The sequence below is a fragment of the Dipteris shenzhenensis genome, chromosome 7 (genome assembly GCF_047967505.1).
Source record: "Dipteris shenzhenensis isolate YYH24624 ecotype China chromosome 7, Dip_SZ_1.0, whole genome shotgun sequence".
Classification (NCBI taxonomy): Eukaryota; Viridiplantae; Streptophyta; class Polypodiopsida; order Gleicheniales; family Dipteridaceae; genus Dipteris; species Dipteris shenzhenensis.
In genome coordinates this window covers 52,524,041-52,541,486 of record NC_141602.1, presented here as the reverse complement: position 1 = coordinate 52,541,486, position 17,446 = coordinate 52,524,041, and the positions used below count along the sequence as shown (strand labels likewise).

Below are 17,446 nucleotides of genomic sequence, written 5' to 3'. Positions count from 1 at the left end.
TGGGGATACAAATAATATCCCCTTCAAATTTTGATTGATTAAAGCACAATACCGTATATTTGTTGCCATCAAGTGGATGAACCCGTAATGGTATGACCTTGAATGTGATGACGAAAGGATTTGTAAACAAGGAATTGGGGGATAAAAGACCCATTTTGGCATCTCAAAATGCGATCATGATTATGATGATGGACTATTGATTGTACATATGTCATAAGAATAATTATAAACTACCAAAAGCCTCAAAATTTGAGCAATTGAAGGATGTTATCATCTCTAATTCTTGGCCACTACACTATTTTGATTTAGATAGAAGACATGTCCCACGTATGTTGCCTCAATGACACATATGCCCTCAGCATATCCTCTAAAATCTGGTTGACTCTCTCCGTCTGACCATCCGTTTCAGGATGATCCCCACTACTCATTCCCAACTCAGTCCTTAGTGTCTCAAATACCGCTGTCCAAAAATGACAGGTAAATCTGACATCTCTTTCTGACACTATGGATCTAGGCAATCCATGCAGACGAAATATATGTCTAATAAACAAATCCGCTACTTGCGGGGCACTAACAGACTCTCTAGTCGGAGTGAAGTGAGCCATCTTGGTTAGACGATCAACCACCACAAGGATAGAATCATAACCACCTTGTGTCGTAGGCAGCCCTACAATAAAGTCCATGGAAATGCTCTCCCACTTAGTGGTATCTCCAAGGGCTGTAAAAGTCTGGGTGGCTTCACCCGCTCGGCCTTGCTTACCTGACACAAAAAACACCGTGTCACATATTCATGAATATGCTTTTTCATCTTTGACCAAAAGAAATCTCGCTTCACGAGATCATATGTCTTCTCGACTCCTGGATGTCCCGCACATGCGCTATCATGGCACTGTCGAATGACTCTCTACCTGAGATCATTCTGACTAGGTATTGTCATTTCTTTTCAGCATACCATCCCTTATGGTATATCTTGCATATGTTTGGCCTTTTCTGGATGCCAGGTCATCCTTTTCTTCCCCGGGTCTAAACACATGAGCTTTAGGCCATAAGCTCTAGACAAACTCGTCCACCTTTTAAGTTTCTCTAATCTCGGTCATTAAAGCACTCTCTAATACCGTAAAACTCATATTGTGCATAATGCGAGACAACGCATAAGCAACCTTATTATCCTTCCGTCTTCGGTACCGAATCGTCAAATTAAACTCCTGCATGAGCTCTGCCCACCTAGCTTGGCGGCCCCTCAAGTCAAGCTGTTTACAAAAATGTTTCAAAGTATCATGATCCACATCCACATAAAACTCTGAACCATACAAATAATGCCTCCATGTTTTCAAAGCATGGATAACAGCATAAAACTCCAATTCATGAGTTGGCCAATTCCTTTGAGAGGGAGAAAGCTTTTTGCTTTCAAAGGCTACTGGCCTTCCCTCTTGAAGGAGAACTGCTCCTACCGCAATGCCACTCGCATCGGTTTTCAGGAACAACAGTTTCTGGGGATCAACTATTTTTAACACCGGTCCTGTGACCACAGCTTGTTTCATGGTGTTAAAACTTTCTTGTTGATTCTGCCCCCATATAAAAGGTACTTTATCTGAGGTCAGATCAGTCAATGGCGATACTATTTTGGAATATCCTTTGATATGCCTTCGATAAAATTAGACAAATCCCAAGAATGATCGCAAAAAGCGGTCAGACTCTGAGGGATTGGCCAAGTCAGTATCGCAGCCACTTTCTTTGGATCCATTTCTACCCCCTCTGGAGTAATTATGAATCCTAAATATTCAAGCCTAACCATACACAATATAGTTTTCTTTTTATTTACATAAAGACTGGCTTTCCTCAAAGTACTGAATACTATTCTTAAGTGTTCACGATGCTCAGTAATACTTTTACTAAACACTAGAATATCGTCAATAAAATGTACTACAAACTTTTTGATATACGGACGTAGTAAATCGTTCATAAGCATAACGAATGTAGCTGGAGCATTGGTAAGTCCGAAGGGCATTACCAAAAACTCATAATGACCAAACCTCCTTCTGAAAGCGGTTTTATGCACATCCTCGGCTCTAATCCGGATTTGATGGTAGCCACACTTAAGATCTATCTTACTGAAAATCACGGCTCCATGTAATGCATCTAGCAAATCATCGATCCGAGCCATCGGATACATGTGCTTACCAGTGATATTATTCAATGCTCTGTAATCTATACAGAGGCGAAACGTATCATCCTTTTTATTCTTTAATATCACTGGCGAAGCAAAAGGTGAGAAACTTGGTTGAATCTGCCCCAACTTGAGGTATTCTTCCAGTTGTCTACGCACCTCCGCCTCTTCAGTAAAACTCATTCTATAGGGAGGTCTATTTACAGGTTCTGCCCCCGGGATCAGTTCAATCTTATGCTGAACATTCCGCTCTGAAGGTAACCCATAAGGTAACTCATCCCTGAAACATTCAGAGAACTCCTCTGCTCCATCTCACCACTTTGCGCAACATCAGCGCTAGCCGAAGAATCATCAACCGGCTCTACCGATGCTGTACAAAGAAATAAAAACTCTTCTTGAACTTTTCGGATTTCCATGACGGAAACCAACGGTCCCTGAGGTACATCTTTCTCACCTCGTAAGACATAAAGCACATCATTCATCTTGAATTGATATACATGCTTTTTCCAATCAATGGCCGGATTCTTCCTAGAATGCCACGCCATACCCATGGCTATATTTGCATGAGCAAGCTTAGTCATTTCAAAATCAAGCTTCTCAGCATAGTCTTTAATACGAAGCTCCAACTGGGTAACCCTTTGGTCCCATACTTCAGTTGAACTTCCATCTGTCTTCCTGACTGTATACGCATAGTCAGATGGGCTAGTCTTTAACTTTAGCCTTTTCACGAGCTTGGAGTTAATCACATTGTGCGTTGACGCCGAGTCAAACAACACAATGACATCATGATTGGCCACTTGCCCTTTCATCTTAATTAACTCCGTATCATTAAAGGCTGTATACCCCGTTGCTGCGGGCCTAGATAGGATGTTATCAGGTGCACTCATTACTAGCTTAGCAACAGACACACATAACAAACAAGGTCCTGACCTTTGAGAAGATCCCGCTAGCTGAATCTGCATCTATTCCGCTCTTGGACTTCCCTCCATTTTCACGTCGCATTCTGAGACTACCATCTCAGCCATCCAACGATCCTTATTTCGTGGACAATCCTTCCACTGATGAGGCTGAAGGCAACCAAAACACAAGCCTTCTCTCTTCGCTTTTTCTCTTTGCTCTGGGTTTAAGGGAGACTTAGACCAAGCCCGGGCTGCCATTGGTGTTACTTTCCTCTTCACTCCAATGGTGGTACTTGATTTAGGAGTTTCAGCTGGTTTCGCCTGCTTGGCTTGACCACTCGGCTGAGAACCACTCCCTTGAACCACTCCAATGGTGGTACTTGATTTAGGAGTTTCAGCTAGTTTCGCCTGCTTGGCTTGACCACTCGGCTTGACCACTCGGCTGAGAACCACTCCCTTTACTAATCCACTTCTTCTTAAACCCAGATTTCTTCTGGTACCCATATTGGGTTCCTACCTGCGCAAACCCACTTGGCCTGCTGCCCTTGGCATCTTCATAGTTCAGGGCTATGGCTATTGCATCATCCAACGTGTTCGCATACTTAGTCCGAACTTCCATTTTAATCCGATCATTCAATCCAAATATGAAATCTTTCACTTGGATTGATTGAGGTAGGGGTTCATCAACCTTCATTACGCTCTCTCGAAACTTATCAGTGTATTCTGCCACTGACAAATTTCTCTGACGAAGGTTCCTATACTGATCCCAAGCTCGGGATGCTTCGTCAGGAGGTAAGAAGTGTTTCCTAAATTCCCTTTTAAACCCCTCCCAGGTAGTGGATGCAATACCATCTTTCTGTTGTTTAATCCACCACCGGTCCGCTGCCTCACTAAACATGTGGGTGGCCTCGCGGATTTTCTTGATATCATTTCTGATTTCACAAATGGCGAACGCCTCGTCCCATTTGTGTAACCAGGCCTCAATGACATCAGAACTACGGTCATTCATCCGACCAGAATACTTTTCCGGCCTATAATTGGCAATATTAGGTACTTTAGCCTTCCTAGGCTCGACAGTATGGATACTAGACTCCGGTTCCATTGGAGTCTTTCCTTTCTCATCTCGAGAAGGTCTGGCAGACATATTGTGTATCACTCTTCTAAGTTCAGACTGCCCTGCATTTGCCTGTAACTGTTGCGCTAATAACTGCTGCAAGGCATCCTCAAGTAATGCAATCCTGCCAGATAAGGTGTGAACTACTGGGCGCGACACCTGCTGAGTCGGCCGGACTCCTGACTCTACAGGGTCCATCCTGGAAGCTCCTCCTTCTGCTTCCATTCAGGTCAATGGGTGTTTTGATTTTTTTTTATTTTTTATTTTTTAAACACCGCTAGAACACTATTTACAAACTGACAAAATTCAGTGTACTGGCACTCTGACACAATTCCCTATTCTAGGAGATACCTGCAATCCCACATGCACCCTGACTAGGCATTTGACCCATGCATAACCCAAATACCGCTTTTCCCTACACTAGGGAAATTCCTGCAAATCAACTCTGACTGAAGCACACACGCATAGTCTCAAAGACTGTCCACAAAATCTTTTTTTTTGTTTTTTGGAGAAGCCAAAAAAAATTCCCACGTCTGCTACAACTACTAACACATCTATGGCATCTTCTCCTTCATGCAACCTGGAAACCCACGAAAACCTAATCTGTTTCTAACAAAACAGAAATGACAAAAACAAAGGGGAAAATGGGTAAAGTGCTCCCTGGTCTATGAATTCGATGTTAAGGAATCCCAATCAGATCGTGATTTCTCTCACTCTTGCTTTTTTGCCAACCATCCCAAAATTTGCGTGGCTTATCAACCGTCGCATATCCTGCGCCTACGCTCTCTGGCTACGTGGCTGACTGGCTCGTAATAAATTTCGACCTACTTCCCTAATGGATTCACAGTCATAGCCCTCTAGGTCACGTAGACAACTCATCGACCGAACCAAATCCGTTCTATGGTGCCTTTGGTGAACCATGTAGCTTCATAGTGATCAGGAGGTTCTGGTCGATCTCTTTGTGAATTAGCCAACGGAAGAACAGCTTGCGAAAGGCGGCTACTCTATCCGCTGGTTCGCGTAGGAGTGAGCTAAATTTTAATTCCAAGTTATTTGCGTAGGCTAGGAGAGCATCGATGCTGAGACCCAAATATTCGCCCACGCTTGTGATTCACGCGCAACACCGCTTATCGCGTCGAAGGGCTTCACTATTGGCCATCCCGCAAGATGCCATCGACCCCTCTCTTGGCACCGCACAAATACTACCGTCGACCCTGCCTGTCACGAATTTCATAGCTTGGCGAATTCGGCCGTCCGTGCGCTCTTGCCGCCCAGCCTGAACGCTAACCTCTTCATACGTAATCCCCTCGTCCACCTGAGCTCTGATACTTAACATACTTATCCTCTTCTTTACTACTGCAGATCACGGGAGTAGCACCAACTAAATTCCACCCAGCCAATTCCTGTTGAAGCGTGAGAGCTCTCCGAGAAATCAAAATCAGAGAAAATCACGTAAAAGTCCATTCTCCTTCTCTCACTAACTCCAACAAGACCCATCTCCCTAGATGGATCTAGATGCCACATGTCATCATCATAGGGCCTTTCCTAATGCATCTTTTCACCCCTCTCTTGAGATACTTTAATTTCCTTTGCCCCTAGGCACATTGCTTGCATTAGGCCCTTAGCCTTAGATCCACCTAGTCTGGTGCTATCAACCCTCACCGAGGACCTTGACATTAATTCCCTCCCGATCATTTACATGAAGTGCAAACAAATATATTACAAACGTAGATCCTTAAGGGAAACGTCGGCTGATTCTTCCGAGGTCATGCCACCTCAGGTAGAGCGTAACACAGGTGATCCCGGAGCTTTCACCATTATAGAGACTTAATCTTACCCTATACAGCAAGACTTAGTGGCATCCCAATCACTAGGTCAACCATAACTTGAAAATCAGAATGCTCTCCAAAGCAAGATCAAGAAATTAATCCTGATATCAGCACCTAATGTGTATCACCTAATGTGTAGCATCATTATGGCAGCAGCAGTATATTAAATTCAGAATTCCATGCAGGAAGGTTGCAACACATGCGCATGATTGAACACGTCTATAAATTTCTCTTGATATTTGCATGCCTCTGGCCATGCAATGTGAAACACGGCTGCTTAGCCACACCGTTGTGGGGCTTGCAATTTTGAAGAGACAATGGAGATTCTGTAGATGACAAAATACCTCAATTTTCACCACTTAACTTCTTTGTCTTTTGTTCTCGAATTGCAAAAAGGAACTTTTGACACAAGATCCTGATTAGGAGAGTCTGAGGCAATTTCTATAAGTACAATGCCGTGTAGAATATATTTAAATCACAATTATAGGCAGTCAGGGGTAGGAAGGGATCAGGATGCAAAGGGGCAGTACATGGGCAGTCTGCACATCACCAAGCTGTTCCTCCTCATATTTCATGTTCACAATTGGCTACACTCAGCCAATGATTCCTAAGGATAAAATACACAGTCTTCCCACTTGAAAACAGAGCTTCATTAAAACTCGTCAAAACATTTTTGTAGCATCCTGCCATGATCATAACAGGATGTCCCTGTACCCTTGAAAGAATCCATAAATTTGTGGGGTTCTTCGCGAGCTGGCTGAATTCTGATTGCCTTTCCCCTTAAAAATACTGGACTTTGGTTTCTGAGTTTCTGTGGTTTTTTAAGAAGTAAAATTCCTTTCAGTATTGGGTTTCTCTTTCCAGATTCCACTCGGAGTGTGACGACTGTGTTTTTCCATTCGGATCGCGCAAACCAGCAGGCTGCAAGGAAATGACATAGTCGAGACCCAAAGCGAGAGATACCACAAACCCATCCTCGTGTCAATGCACAGATCACACTCAATGATCTTTCCTCCATGTTCACCAAACCAGAGGCACAGACGACAAGTGTGATGGTGGCACTTGTCTGACGCAAGGCCACCACTAGGAGACCACAGTGGACCATGCATGCTAATGCTATATCATGGGTTTCATGCTACCGCAGCCCTGTACATCAGTGGAGCCACTCGTGAAATTCCTACGCTAGCATACAAAGAACCACCACAGTGGAGCCACTCATGGAACTCCTACGCTACCATACAAAGAACCACCACGCTGATGCCACACCACAGCTTTCATCCTCTCCATGGGCTCAGACAAGTGTTTTTGGCTTGCCCCTGATGGGGTAGGTCTTATTGGAGGTTTGATTCTCTAAGAGGTGAAATTTTGAATTTTTGTTTGTGAATGGAATTGGGAAATGAGAAAGTTCCTATACACCATGCTTGTGCAGACAGTAATCCTTTACGGATGTCCAACTCAGGCACCCGAGCTCTCAAGGATTTACTAGGAAAATTAGAAACTTTACATAAACGTTTCTTGATAGGGGAATTAGGGGTTAAGGCACAGACACCTTACCCCATCCTACTGGCTAAAACAAGTATGCTACCTCTAGAAGGGGAAGAATTATGTCAGTTCATCACCTACCTCAACAAAGTTGAGAAGATGGATACCAATAGGATACCACACAAGGCAATGGAAGCTACACAAATCATGGGCTGGCACAGAGAAGGGATGAAGTGCATGGAATCATGGGGTATACCAGCTCTACCAGAACATGCATGTGAAATCGGGGAACTAGTGACGCAGAAAATGTTGCAGAAACTATGGCGAAACCCAGGGGCGAAAATGCAGCTCTACAAACAGGAAATTAATTCAATGGACAGCTATGGAATGCAGAAATACCTCAGGGAAGACATATCAATATTTAAAAGACATCTCATCTGCAAAATCAGACCTAGGTCACATGATGTTGAGGTGGAGAGGGGTAGGTGGGCAAGACCGAGAAGAAAGAATCTGTAAAATCTGCCCCACAGGGGAGGTAAAAGATGAGCAGCATGTACTCCTAAGATGGCGAGCTTCCACAATCAGAGAAAGATATGAGAGCAGCATAGATAATTTAAAAAATCTGCTGGAGCAGCCAGCGGAAGCTACTTGAAAGAGGTTCTAGAACATCGCAACAAGATATTGGGGCTAGCACGTAAGCTAGTGCAACAAGTACTCAATAAATAAGCAGTTTGTAAATGTTTTTCTCACTGCCTGTGAGTAAAAACTATAGGTTGATAGTGATCACCAGTCCCATAGATCCTAAAGGGTCTCACGCTGACTCTAATACAACCATATACCTAGATGAGTCCAAGATCATGCCCAAACTCATCCTCTAAAAACACAATACACTGCAGTTTCAATCTCATGACAGTCACTCATAAGGACTCTTATACAACCATATCATCTCATCTCTCTCTCTCTCTCTCTCTCTCTCTCTCTCCCCTTTCAATTCATTATCTCCAACAGTCTCCACCATCCCCTTTCCTGCGCACCGTCTCCATTGCACATCCAATTTGTCTTCTTTTTCACTTTCTTGGATCTCGGGCAAGCCTTATAAATGATTGAATATCATTCACCATGTTATGTTTGTGTTGTACTTGTCTTGGGTGTAGATTTCCACATAGAGGCTCCACCCATTAAGTTCATTGTATATGGTTTTTTCAATCTCATAGAAACTTTGGTCATTCAAAGACTTTAATAAACTTTATTTCTCTCAAACTTTGTCTCTCTCTCTCTCTCTCTCTCTCTCTCTCTCTCTCTCTCTCTCCACCCTTACTGTGATTTGTATCCGGTTTTCTTTCAGTCTCATAGACGCATCGGTCTTCCGAAGACTCTAATAAAATTTCTTTCTTTCTTTCTCTTCCTGCATCCACAACCCTTTCTCCCTCCCACTCTCGCGCTAACTCTCCGCCCAAAAATTAGCTTCACTTGTAACACGTCTCGCTCCAGTTTTTAGCAATACCATCACACAATCGACAACTAAATTAGATTCTTCCATAGTGACTTTATATGGAAGCACGACGCCTTTGTTTCGGTTAAAAGATTTCGACGGACAGACTAACAGCTCGGCGCAATGAAGGACCCACACCTTTCGGGGAATACCCTCAAAAACCAGCCGGGTAATAGTAATACATACTACTGGGGTCGGAATTTGGACTAAGATTGGTGGCGCGGTGGCGGGAAGAAAACAGTACCTCTCCTCCCGCCCTTGATGCCGCAAAGAAACCCCGCAGTTTAAATTGCAATTTTGCATTTCAAAAGCTGCGCTGCAAGAACCGACACGCTTCTCAAACAAGCAGGTTCTTCGAAGCTCGAGCTGCCGAGCATGTCCGGGGGCAGCAACGTAGGCTGGAGAGATCAAAATTTTCATAATGTTTTGCAAAATGGACAGCTCCCAAGCAGTAGCGAAGAGTGACGATTGAATCGGGAGCTATAGCATTGCATTCCTTAGAATACGCGACGAATTGATGGGCCTGGATCTCACTCAAGCAGCGTCACGAGAATATAATGGATTCGAGTGCAACGTGTCCAACTCGTATGAAGTTTTGCAAACCAGATTCACGAATCTTCATGGAGTTGCCACGTGTCATTTTGTACGGGGACTTGAAGTGCGGCACAACTCGAGCCTACCTCGTCCCTTGAAGCAACTGACTTGGAAGCAGCTACAAACCCGCCTGCATTGCTCGTCACCACTTTTGTTCGCCTCCCTTTCTATATGACCTGGAATTTCTCTGAAGCCTTTCCAGGAATTGGTGGGTGGGCGGTGGGAGCGTGTTGAGCTAGGCTTGTGGGGGGAGGGTACACAGGCTGAAACGTGCCACTTCTTGCTCTTTTTTTTAAACCTCATTTTTTGGAGATTTGTGAAGGTGGACTTAGGTAACCTTTGTGTGAGAGCCGGCACCTTACTCTACCAGTTGACTTGTGACAAAATAAAGACGTTGTTAGATGAAGGGTGGGTCTTCCTTGGCACATTTTTGGACATCAGACCCATGGCAATGCCCACAGGATGGCAATGGCAAGGTAGATTTGTTTGATAGAACAAGTGATGATGGTGATTGTGGGTCCTTTCTATTAGTTACGTTGACTATTGGATTATAGACTTTGTAGTCATTGGACTCCACAGTCTAGACTATATCAAATGAGGATGTAAGTTTCACTCTTTTGGTCTAGCTTGGTCATCGTGTAGTTATGAGAATGTGAATAAATGGTATGTGCTTATCACAACATGAATAAATGTGTGAGAGCCAAACTTGCAAGGCTTTAGATCCTGGCAAAATATGAAGAGGGGAGAGGAGAAGAGTGGAGATGAGGAGAGAGGGCAAAGCAAGAGAGCACACCACAAATGACTAATTGTACACTAGATTTAGTTGAAAATATAAAATATATACAAACCCATTTAGGGTTAGGTTAGGACATCTAACCCTTTCCTTTTTAGCACTCTATATGTGTTAGCGCTATGCACATGTAATCACATGATGTTGAGCATGGTCTCTCAACACCTTCCCTCAAGATCAACATCATGAAGTAGGCCTTCCCTCAAGATGATGATTCTGGGGAATCAAAGAAGGATTGAACATTACATTTCATCACACCCATTTAATGGAAATGTCCTTCCTCTGCATCAAACCAAGAGCTTGTCGGTGTTTCTCGGAGTGATATACTGGATTCTTGGCCAATGCTTGAGCCGATTGATTAGCACAGTATATTGTTGTTGGCATTGATTCATCAAAGTAATATGTTTCTGACAATAGTCTTCTGAGCCATATAGCCTCACATGCACCGGTAGTGAGTGCCCTATATTCTGCTTCAATCAAAGGCACAGAAACAGTTGTTTGACAACCATGATATAGCACCTTGACCAAGGAAAAATGCATATCCCTATGTCAATCTTCTGGTCTCATGATCTTCGGCATAGTCTCACTGTCACAGTATCCATGCAACCTTGGATGACTTCCTCTGTATTCTATCCCAAACTATCTTGTACCTTTGATGTATCTCAAGACCCTTTTGGCTGCATTCCAGTATGACTGTTTTAGATTTGCCATAAACTGTGCTAGTGAACTTACTGCATAACAAATATCTAGCCGTGTGATAGTCAGATATATAAGAGATCCTATGAGCTGCTTGTAGTATCTGTCATTGACTATAGGCTTTTTTGAGTCTTTTGTAAGTTTCAAACTCTGTTCCATGGGAGTGGTTGCTACCATCGATGCTGCAAGTTTGGGCATAACCCCATACATTTATATGTATCAAATCAAGAATACCCCTTGCTCGAGAGGTGCTTCTGCCAAAATTGGTTCGCTTTTGTTTGCCGAAGTAGCATGCTTCGCAAACTTTTTTAAGAAACTGTAGCTTAGGAATCCCATTGCCATATTCTGATTCCTGAGATCTATCAAGCTCTTGAAATTGACATGTCCATATCTCTTGTGCCATTTTGCCGATAGTGGCATCTATTGTTGCGGTTGAGTTGACATGGCATGCAAATCTAGTACTGTAGCTAGCGTTTTGAACAAGCGTCCTTCCTTGACTCCTTTTCCTACTAGCTAAAATCTTATGGATTTGTCTCCGATAGTGCATTCATCTCTGTTGAAGGTGGCACAGTAGTTGCACTCCGTCATTTGATCTATTCAGACAAGAGGTTCTTGCTGAGCTTCGGAACACATAGTACATCTTTCACCAATCCTTTCATTCCACTGACATTGTTCATAGGGATAATGCATGTCCTTTGAACTGGATTCGGTGTATTATCCGATGTGTGCTGTATAGATGACATTCTTTTGACCTTCTAATGGTTTCATCTGTGTGAACCATTCTTGATGCTTTGTCATATGAGATAATGCACCGCTGTCAATGTACCAAGGATCCTGATCTGCTTGGTTGACTTGATAGCTGAAATCCTCTTTTGAATTGTAATCAGTGTCTAGATACACTGTATTATCAATCTTCTACATTTCCTCGTTTGCGAGAAACATATTCCCATGTTCATTTGCATAATGATTGTGACTAGAATGTTCACCACAATGATTTTCTCTTCTGCGGGAATTCCCTTGATTATTGCTGGATTGACCGCCTTGGTTGTACTGCTTCTTGCGGCAATCTCTTTCATAGCATCCAAACTTATGGCAGTAGTTGCACTGGATGTTTGACACATTGGTGGATGCATTCCCTTGTCCTTGGAATCTTCCTCGGTTGGAATGATTTCCTCTTTGCTGATTCTGATCCTTCACTAAACAAACCACCTCAACTGACATAACTCGAGCATTCTCAAGCGTGGTGGGATCTATTTCCTTTGAGCTCACATACCTAGAAAGGAAAAAGTATGCAATATTAGCAATATGAACACCTTGCATCCTGTAAAGTACCTCACAAGCTCACCCATCTTGTAAATACAATATTCACATTTTGTATCCTGTAAGGTACCTCACAAGCTCGCCCATCTTATAAAATACAATCCTTCACGTCTTTCGTGCACTACGAGAAATGCTAGTAGGTAGTATGAATTCAACACACACGGAATGGTTGATTAGTTGCTTCTAATTCTACCTCTGCCTCTACTTCTATCTGAAGCTGTGAATGCTTGATCATTGGAATGACCTTTGCGCGCATGAATGGCTTGGATCCTGAGCTCTTCACCACCAAGTAAGACCAACTGAAGTTCTTCGAGTGTCGAAATTTGCCGTTGAATGGAAATACTCTGGACTAGATTCTCGTATTCATCTCCTAGTCCATTCAGGATGACTTGAACCATTTATGTGGGAATCATAGTTTGTCCTGCTACTGCGAGTTGATTGTTATAGTCTTTGATCCTGAGTACATAAGCATGACCTGTTTTGCTATTGTTGTTGTAGAAACTTTGGTTGATTTGGTTTCTCACTATGAGAATCCTGGAAGTATTCTTGGACTCGTAGAGAGCTGTGAACATATCCCATGCTTCTTTTGATGTCTTGACTGTGTTGAGTTGTCCTAGCATTGTTAAGAGTTCACGCTCAACATCATGTGATCATGTGTGCATAGCACCATCACGTGATCATATGTGCATAGCACTAACCTTATAGAGTGCTATAAAGGAAAGGGTTAGATCCCCTAACCCTAACCCTAAAAGGGTTTGTATATATTCTATTTTTTCAACTAAATCTAGTGTACAGTTAGTCATTTGTGGTGTGCTCTCTAGCTGTGCCCTCTCTCCTCATCTCCACTCTTCTCCTCTCCCCTCTTCATATTTTGTCATGGTATCAGAGCTTCCTTGTCTTCCGCTGAGACATTGATATTCTTGAGAGTGCGAGAGAGATTGTGAGATTGAGAGTTCTCTTGAGTGATTGTGAGATCCTTCCCTTCACTTCCGTTGAGAGAAATTTCTATTCATGTGAAAATTTCCGTCCATGAGAGATTTCCGTTAATCTCCTTCCATTTGATTCATTGTTTGTGAGAGATTTAAGAGAGTACATTTGAGTGTTTCTTCTTGTGTGAGAGAGATCAGGAAAGTCTAAGGAGTGATCCCTACTCCTTCCAAAGAGAGAGAGAGAGAGAGAGTTATTCTCTCTGAGAAATCGAAAGAGAGATGCTTTGAGGACGCCTTTACTATAATTCTTCGTTCTTGGTTCTTCAGTGGCTCTCGAACAACAACTCCTTCAACAGCAAGCTTTTTCATACGGGCCAAGCTGCCACCAAACCAAGCTAAACACTGGGCTGCATCACCAGCCTCTTCGAAAGGCTCTTGCATAAGCCTTCCACAGCGACTTGGCGATCTACAGTGGTTGCCCGAAAGCGCCAGTCATCTCCAAGGCTTCATAGCCCGGCTCACAGCACACCATCGACTCAAGCCTCCTTGTGCGCCAAGTTCTCCATCCGGTAGCCCTTTATGTGCTTTGACCACAACTAAATCCTCACGGCTATCCCTTAGCGAGCCAGAACTAAGGCTCTAAGGCTCCTATCAATAGAACGTCCAACCGAACTCTGCAGAGTGCACTCGCATCTCTGTCCATCAATGACCAACAGGTCTCCGAGAGCGACCTTATCCAACGCTCTGCTCTTAGCGATGATGATGGACTAGCTACGCTACTTATGAGCCACCATACGCCCTGCGACAAGCTACGTCTCCAGCAAACGGGCTCCCGGCTCCTGCCAGTCCACCGACAGCTCCATCCACGCCAGCGGCTTCTGTTACACCACACCTTCGACGGCCGTCCCTATCGCCATATTTCTTCTCGTGCAACGCTAGCTACTAAAGGCTCAAAAAGCTCACAGAGCTCTAACCAACCACTGCCCATCTTCCAAGCTCCTACGCAGCCTCTCAATGGACTCCCAGCCTCCACAGGCTAAAGCAAAGGCTCCAAACGGCCGTAGTGCTCTCCTATTGACGCGACGGACGACTACGGCACCTTCAACGATTGCCTTCAACGAAGCGCAGCCTTGACTAGCCCACAGTGCTCCTCCTGCAATCGACGGCTCCTACGACAAGGCTCTGTCTCCTCCGCATGCCAGTGCAACAAGCCCACGCACGAGCAACGAAACGGCTCCATCATCGACGCTCCAGCCGTGCTCTCCAACGAACTCCATCGACGGAGAAGACGACGAAATCTCCAAGATTCTGTCAGAATCTTTGATAGATTCCAGTGCCTCGCGTTCTGACACGTGGCAACCTTATCTTATCCATTGCCACATCACCATTGCCATGTCATCAGCTTATCGACAATGCCACGTCATCGACCACGTCACCTATGTCACATCAGTAATCCATGTCATCAGTGACATGTCATCAACCACGTCATCAGCCACGTCATCAGTGCCACATCATCAGGGACACATCATCAGTGCCACATCAGCATTGCCACGTCACCTCTGCCACCTCAGCTATCCAGTCAGCATTGACCCCTGCCAGGCACATACAGTGCTCCACAGGCACTTCATGTGAACACTCCTGCCACCTCAACACAGAGCTTCACAGGCACACCTCTTGCTAGGCACAGTGCCACATCATCACTGCATGTGACTCACAGTGACACATCATCATTGAGCACCATTTGCACTCCTTTTGCCCCTCCACCTAGATCAAGTCATATCTCTTGATCCAGGAAGAATTTGAGGGCGCTCCAAAAAGGAAAGTCGCTCGTTTTTTTGTGCTCTATGTGCTCGTCACATCATGCGCACATTTCAACGCAAGTTACACTCACATTTGAGCCTCGCCGACAAAACCACTTCCTTCACGCACATTTGCCTCTCCATCGACGCATCTGACCCAGCACTTAAAAAGAACAAAAGAAAAGGAATTATTTGCTATTCTTTCATCGATCGACGGTTGGTTTAGATCTAGATCAAAGTAGACTAGATCGCCATAGAGGGGACGCTTTGAATTTCCCCAAGTTGCCAATCTAAGCCATGCCCGAAATTCCCGACTAGTACCTACTCGGAGTCAGTCCATACGCTCACATTCGATTTCACATCATTACATTACCTGAAACCTTACGTTCATCAGTTCAGTGAGCAGACTTCAGAGTTCAGAGGCATTGCAGATTGATTCAGTGGGCAGATAGCACTTGATTTCACACACACATGCCACCATTGTAAAGCCTATTTGGCTATCTCACGGCATCGTGCACATCATTTTTTCAGCCTTGTAAAGCCTCTTGGCTATTCCCGGCATCATTGCCATAAGCCTTGTAACACATATCAGATTTTATATACTGCAGTTCTATCTTCACCGACGGTACAGAGATTTCACTTGGCATCTTCAGTGTATTTGCAGTTGATTCATACAGAGTTTTTCAGGACACTTTTTGTGTACATTGTTTGCACCATGTCGACTAGCAACCTCAATCTGGAGGCATCTGCTAAGTTAGACAACTCCAATTACGGTACATGGAAATACCGAATGGAGACCATTCTTGTGCTTCAGGACAAATGGGAGTATGTCGATGGCTCTACACCTAGACCATTGGCCAATCCAGCCACCAGTAGCTCTACTCCATCTGTTGTCACAGCACCAGCAACGGAATCTACATCGGGATCTACATCTACACAAATAGTTTCCGCACCAGTAGCAGATCCTGCCATTGCTCGAGCTCAAGCAGAATGGGATAAGAAAGACAAGTATGCCTATCACCTGATCAAGCAGAATGTGCAAGATGTCATGCTAAGACAGCTCAACATAGTCAAGACATCAAAAGAAGCATGGGATATGTTCGCAGCTCTCTACGAGTCCAAGAACACATCCAGGATTCTCACCCTGAGAAACCAGATCAACCAGAGTTTCCGCAACAGCAGTGAAACCGGTCATGCTTATGTACTCCGCATCAAAGACTACAACAATCAACTTGCAGCAGCAGGAAAGACTATGAATCCCGCAGAAATGGTTCAAGTAATCCTGAATGGACTAGGAGAAGGATATGAGAATCTAGTCCAGAGTATTGCCATCCAACGGCAAATTCCAACACTGGAAGAACTTCAGTCAGTTCTACTTGGTGAAGAACTCAGGACTCAAGCCATTCAAGCACGTAAAGGTCATTCTAATGATCAGGCATTGCTTCAGACAGAAGCAGAGGCAAAGGCAGAAACAGAGGTAGATCATATTAGAAAAGTGGTCATCACCAACAAAATCAAAGTCAAAATCAGCATCAGCATCAGCATCATCCTCAGCAACATCAGAATCAGCAAAGAGGAAATCATTCCAACCGAGGAAGATTTCAAGGACGAGGGAATGCATCCACCAATGTGTCAAACATTCAATGCAACTACTGTCACAAGTTTGGACACTATGAAAGAGATTGCCGCAAGAAGCAGTACGACCAAGGCGGTCAATCCAGCAGTAATCGAGGGAATTCCCGAGGGAGAGGAAATCATCGTGGTGGACATTTTAGTCACAGTCATTTTGCAAATGAACATGGAAATATGTTTCTTGCAAGGAAGGAATTGCATCAGACTGATACAATGCACCTAGACACTGATTTCAATCCCAAAGAGGATTTCAGCTATCAAGTCGACCAAGTGGAACAGGATCCTTGGTACATCGACAGCGGTGCATCATCTCATATGACAAATCATCAGGAATGGTTCACAAAAATGAAGCCATTAGAAGGACAGAAAAATGTCATCTACACAGCAGACTAGTACAAAAGGATTAGTCAAAGATGTGCTCTATGTTCCGAAGCTCAGCAAGAACCTTTTGTCAGTAGGTCAAATGACGGAACACAACTACAAAGTCATCTTCGGCGGTGATGAATGCACTATTAGAGACAAATCCAAAAGAGGTCAGCTAGTAGCAAAAGGTGTTAAGGAAGGACGCTTATACAGGATGCTAGCTACAGTACTAGATAAGCATGCCATGTCAGCTCAAATGCAACAGATGCCACTATTTGCAAAATGGCACAAGAGATATGGTCATGTCAACTTCAAGTACTTGTTAGATCTCAGGAATCTA

The 17,446-nt window shown here is 44.0% G+C and overlaps 1 protein-coding gene across 4 annotated transcripts in view; it reads right to left on the bottom strand.

The window, feature by feature from the left end:
- The window catches only part of ISA3 (isoamylase 3), a 241,525-nt gene extending 231,815 nt beyond the window's left edge, over nucleotides 1–9,710 (bottom strand). For all 4 annotated transcript variants that reach the window (XR_015541293.1, XR_015541294.1, XM_087376756.1 and 1 more), the window contains exon 1: nucleotides 9,228–9,710. Coding sequence is in view for 2 of the 4 variants with exons in the window: in XM_087376756.1 (XP_087232882.1) it covers nucleotides 9,228–9,403 (176 nt within the window). In the remaining 2 variants the exon portion in view is untranslated. The remainder of the gene's footprint in view (nucleotides 1–9,227) is intronic.
- Between the last annotated feature and the right edge of the window lie 7,736 nt (nucleotides 9,711–17,446).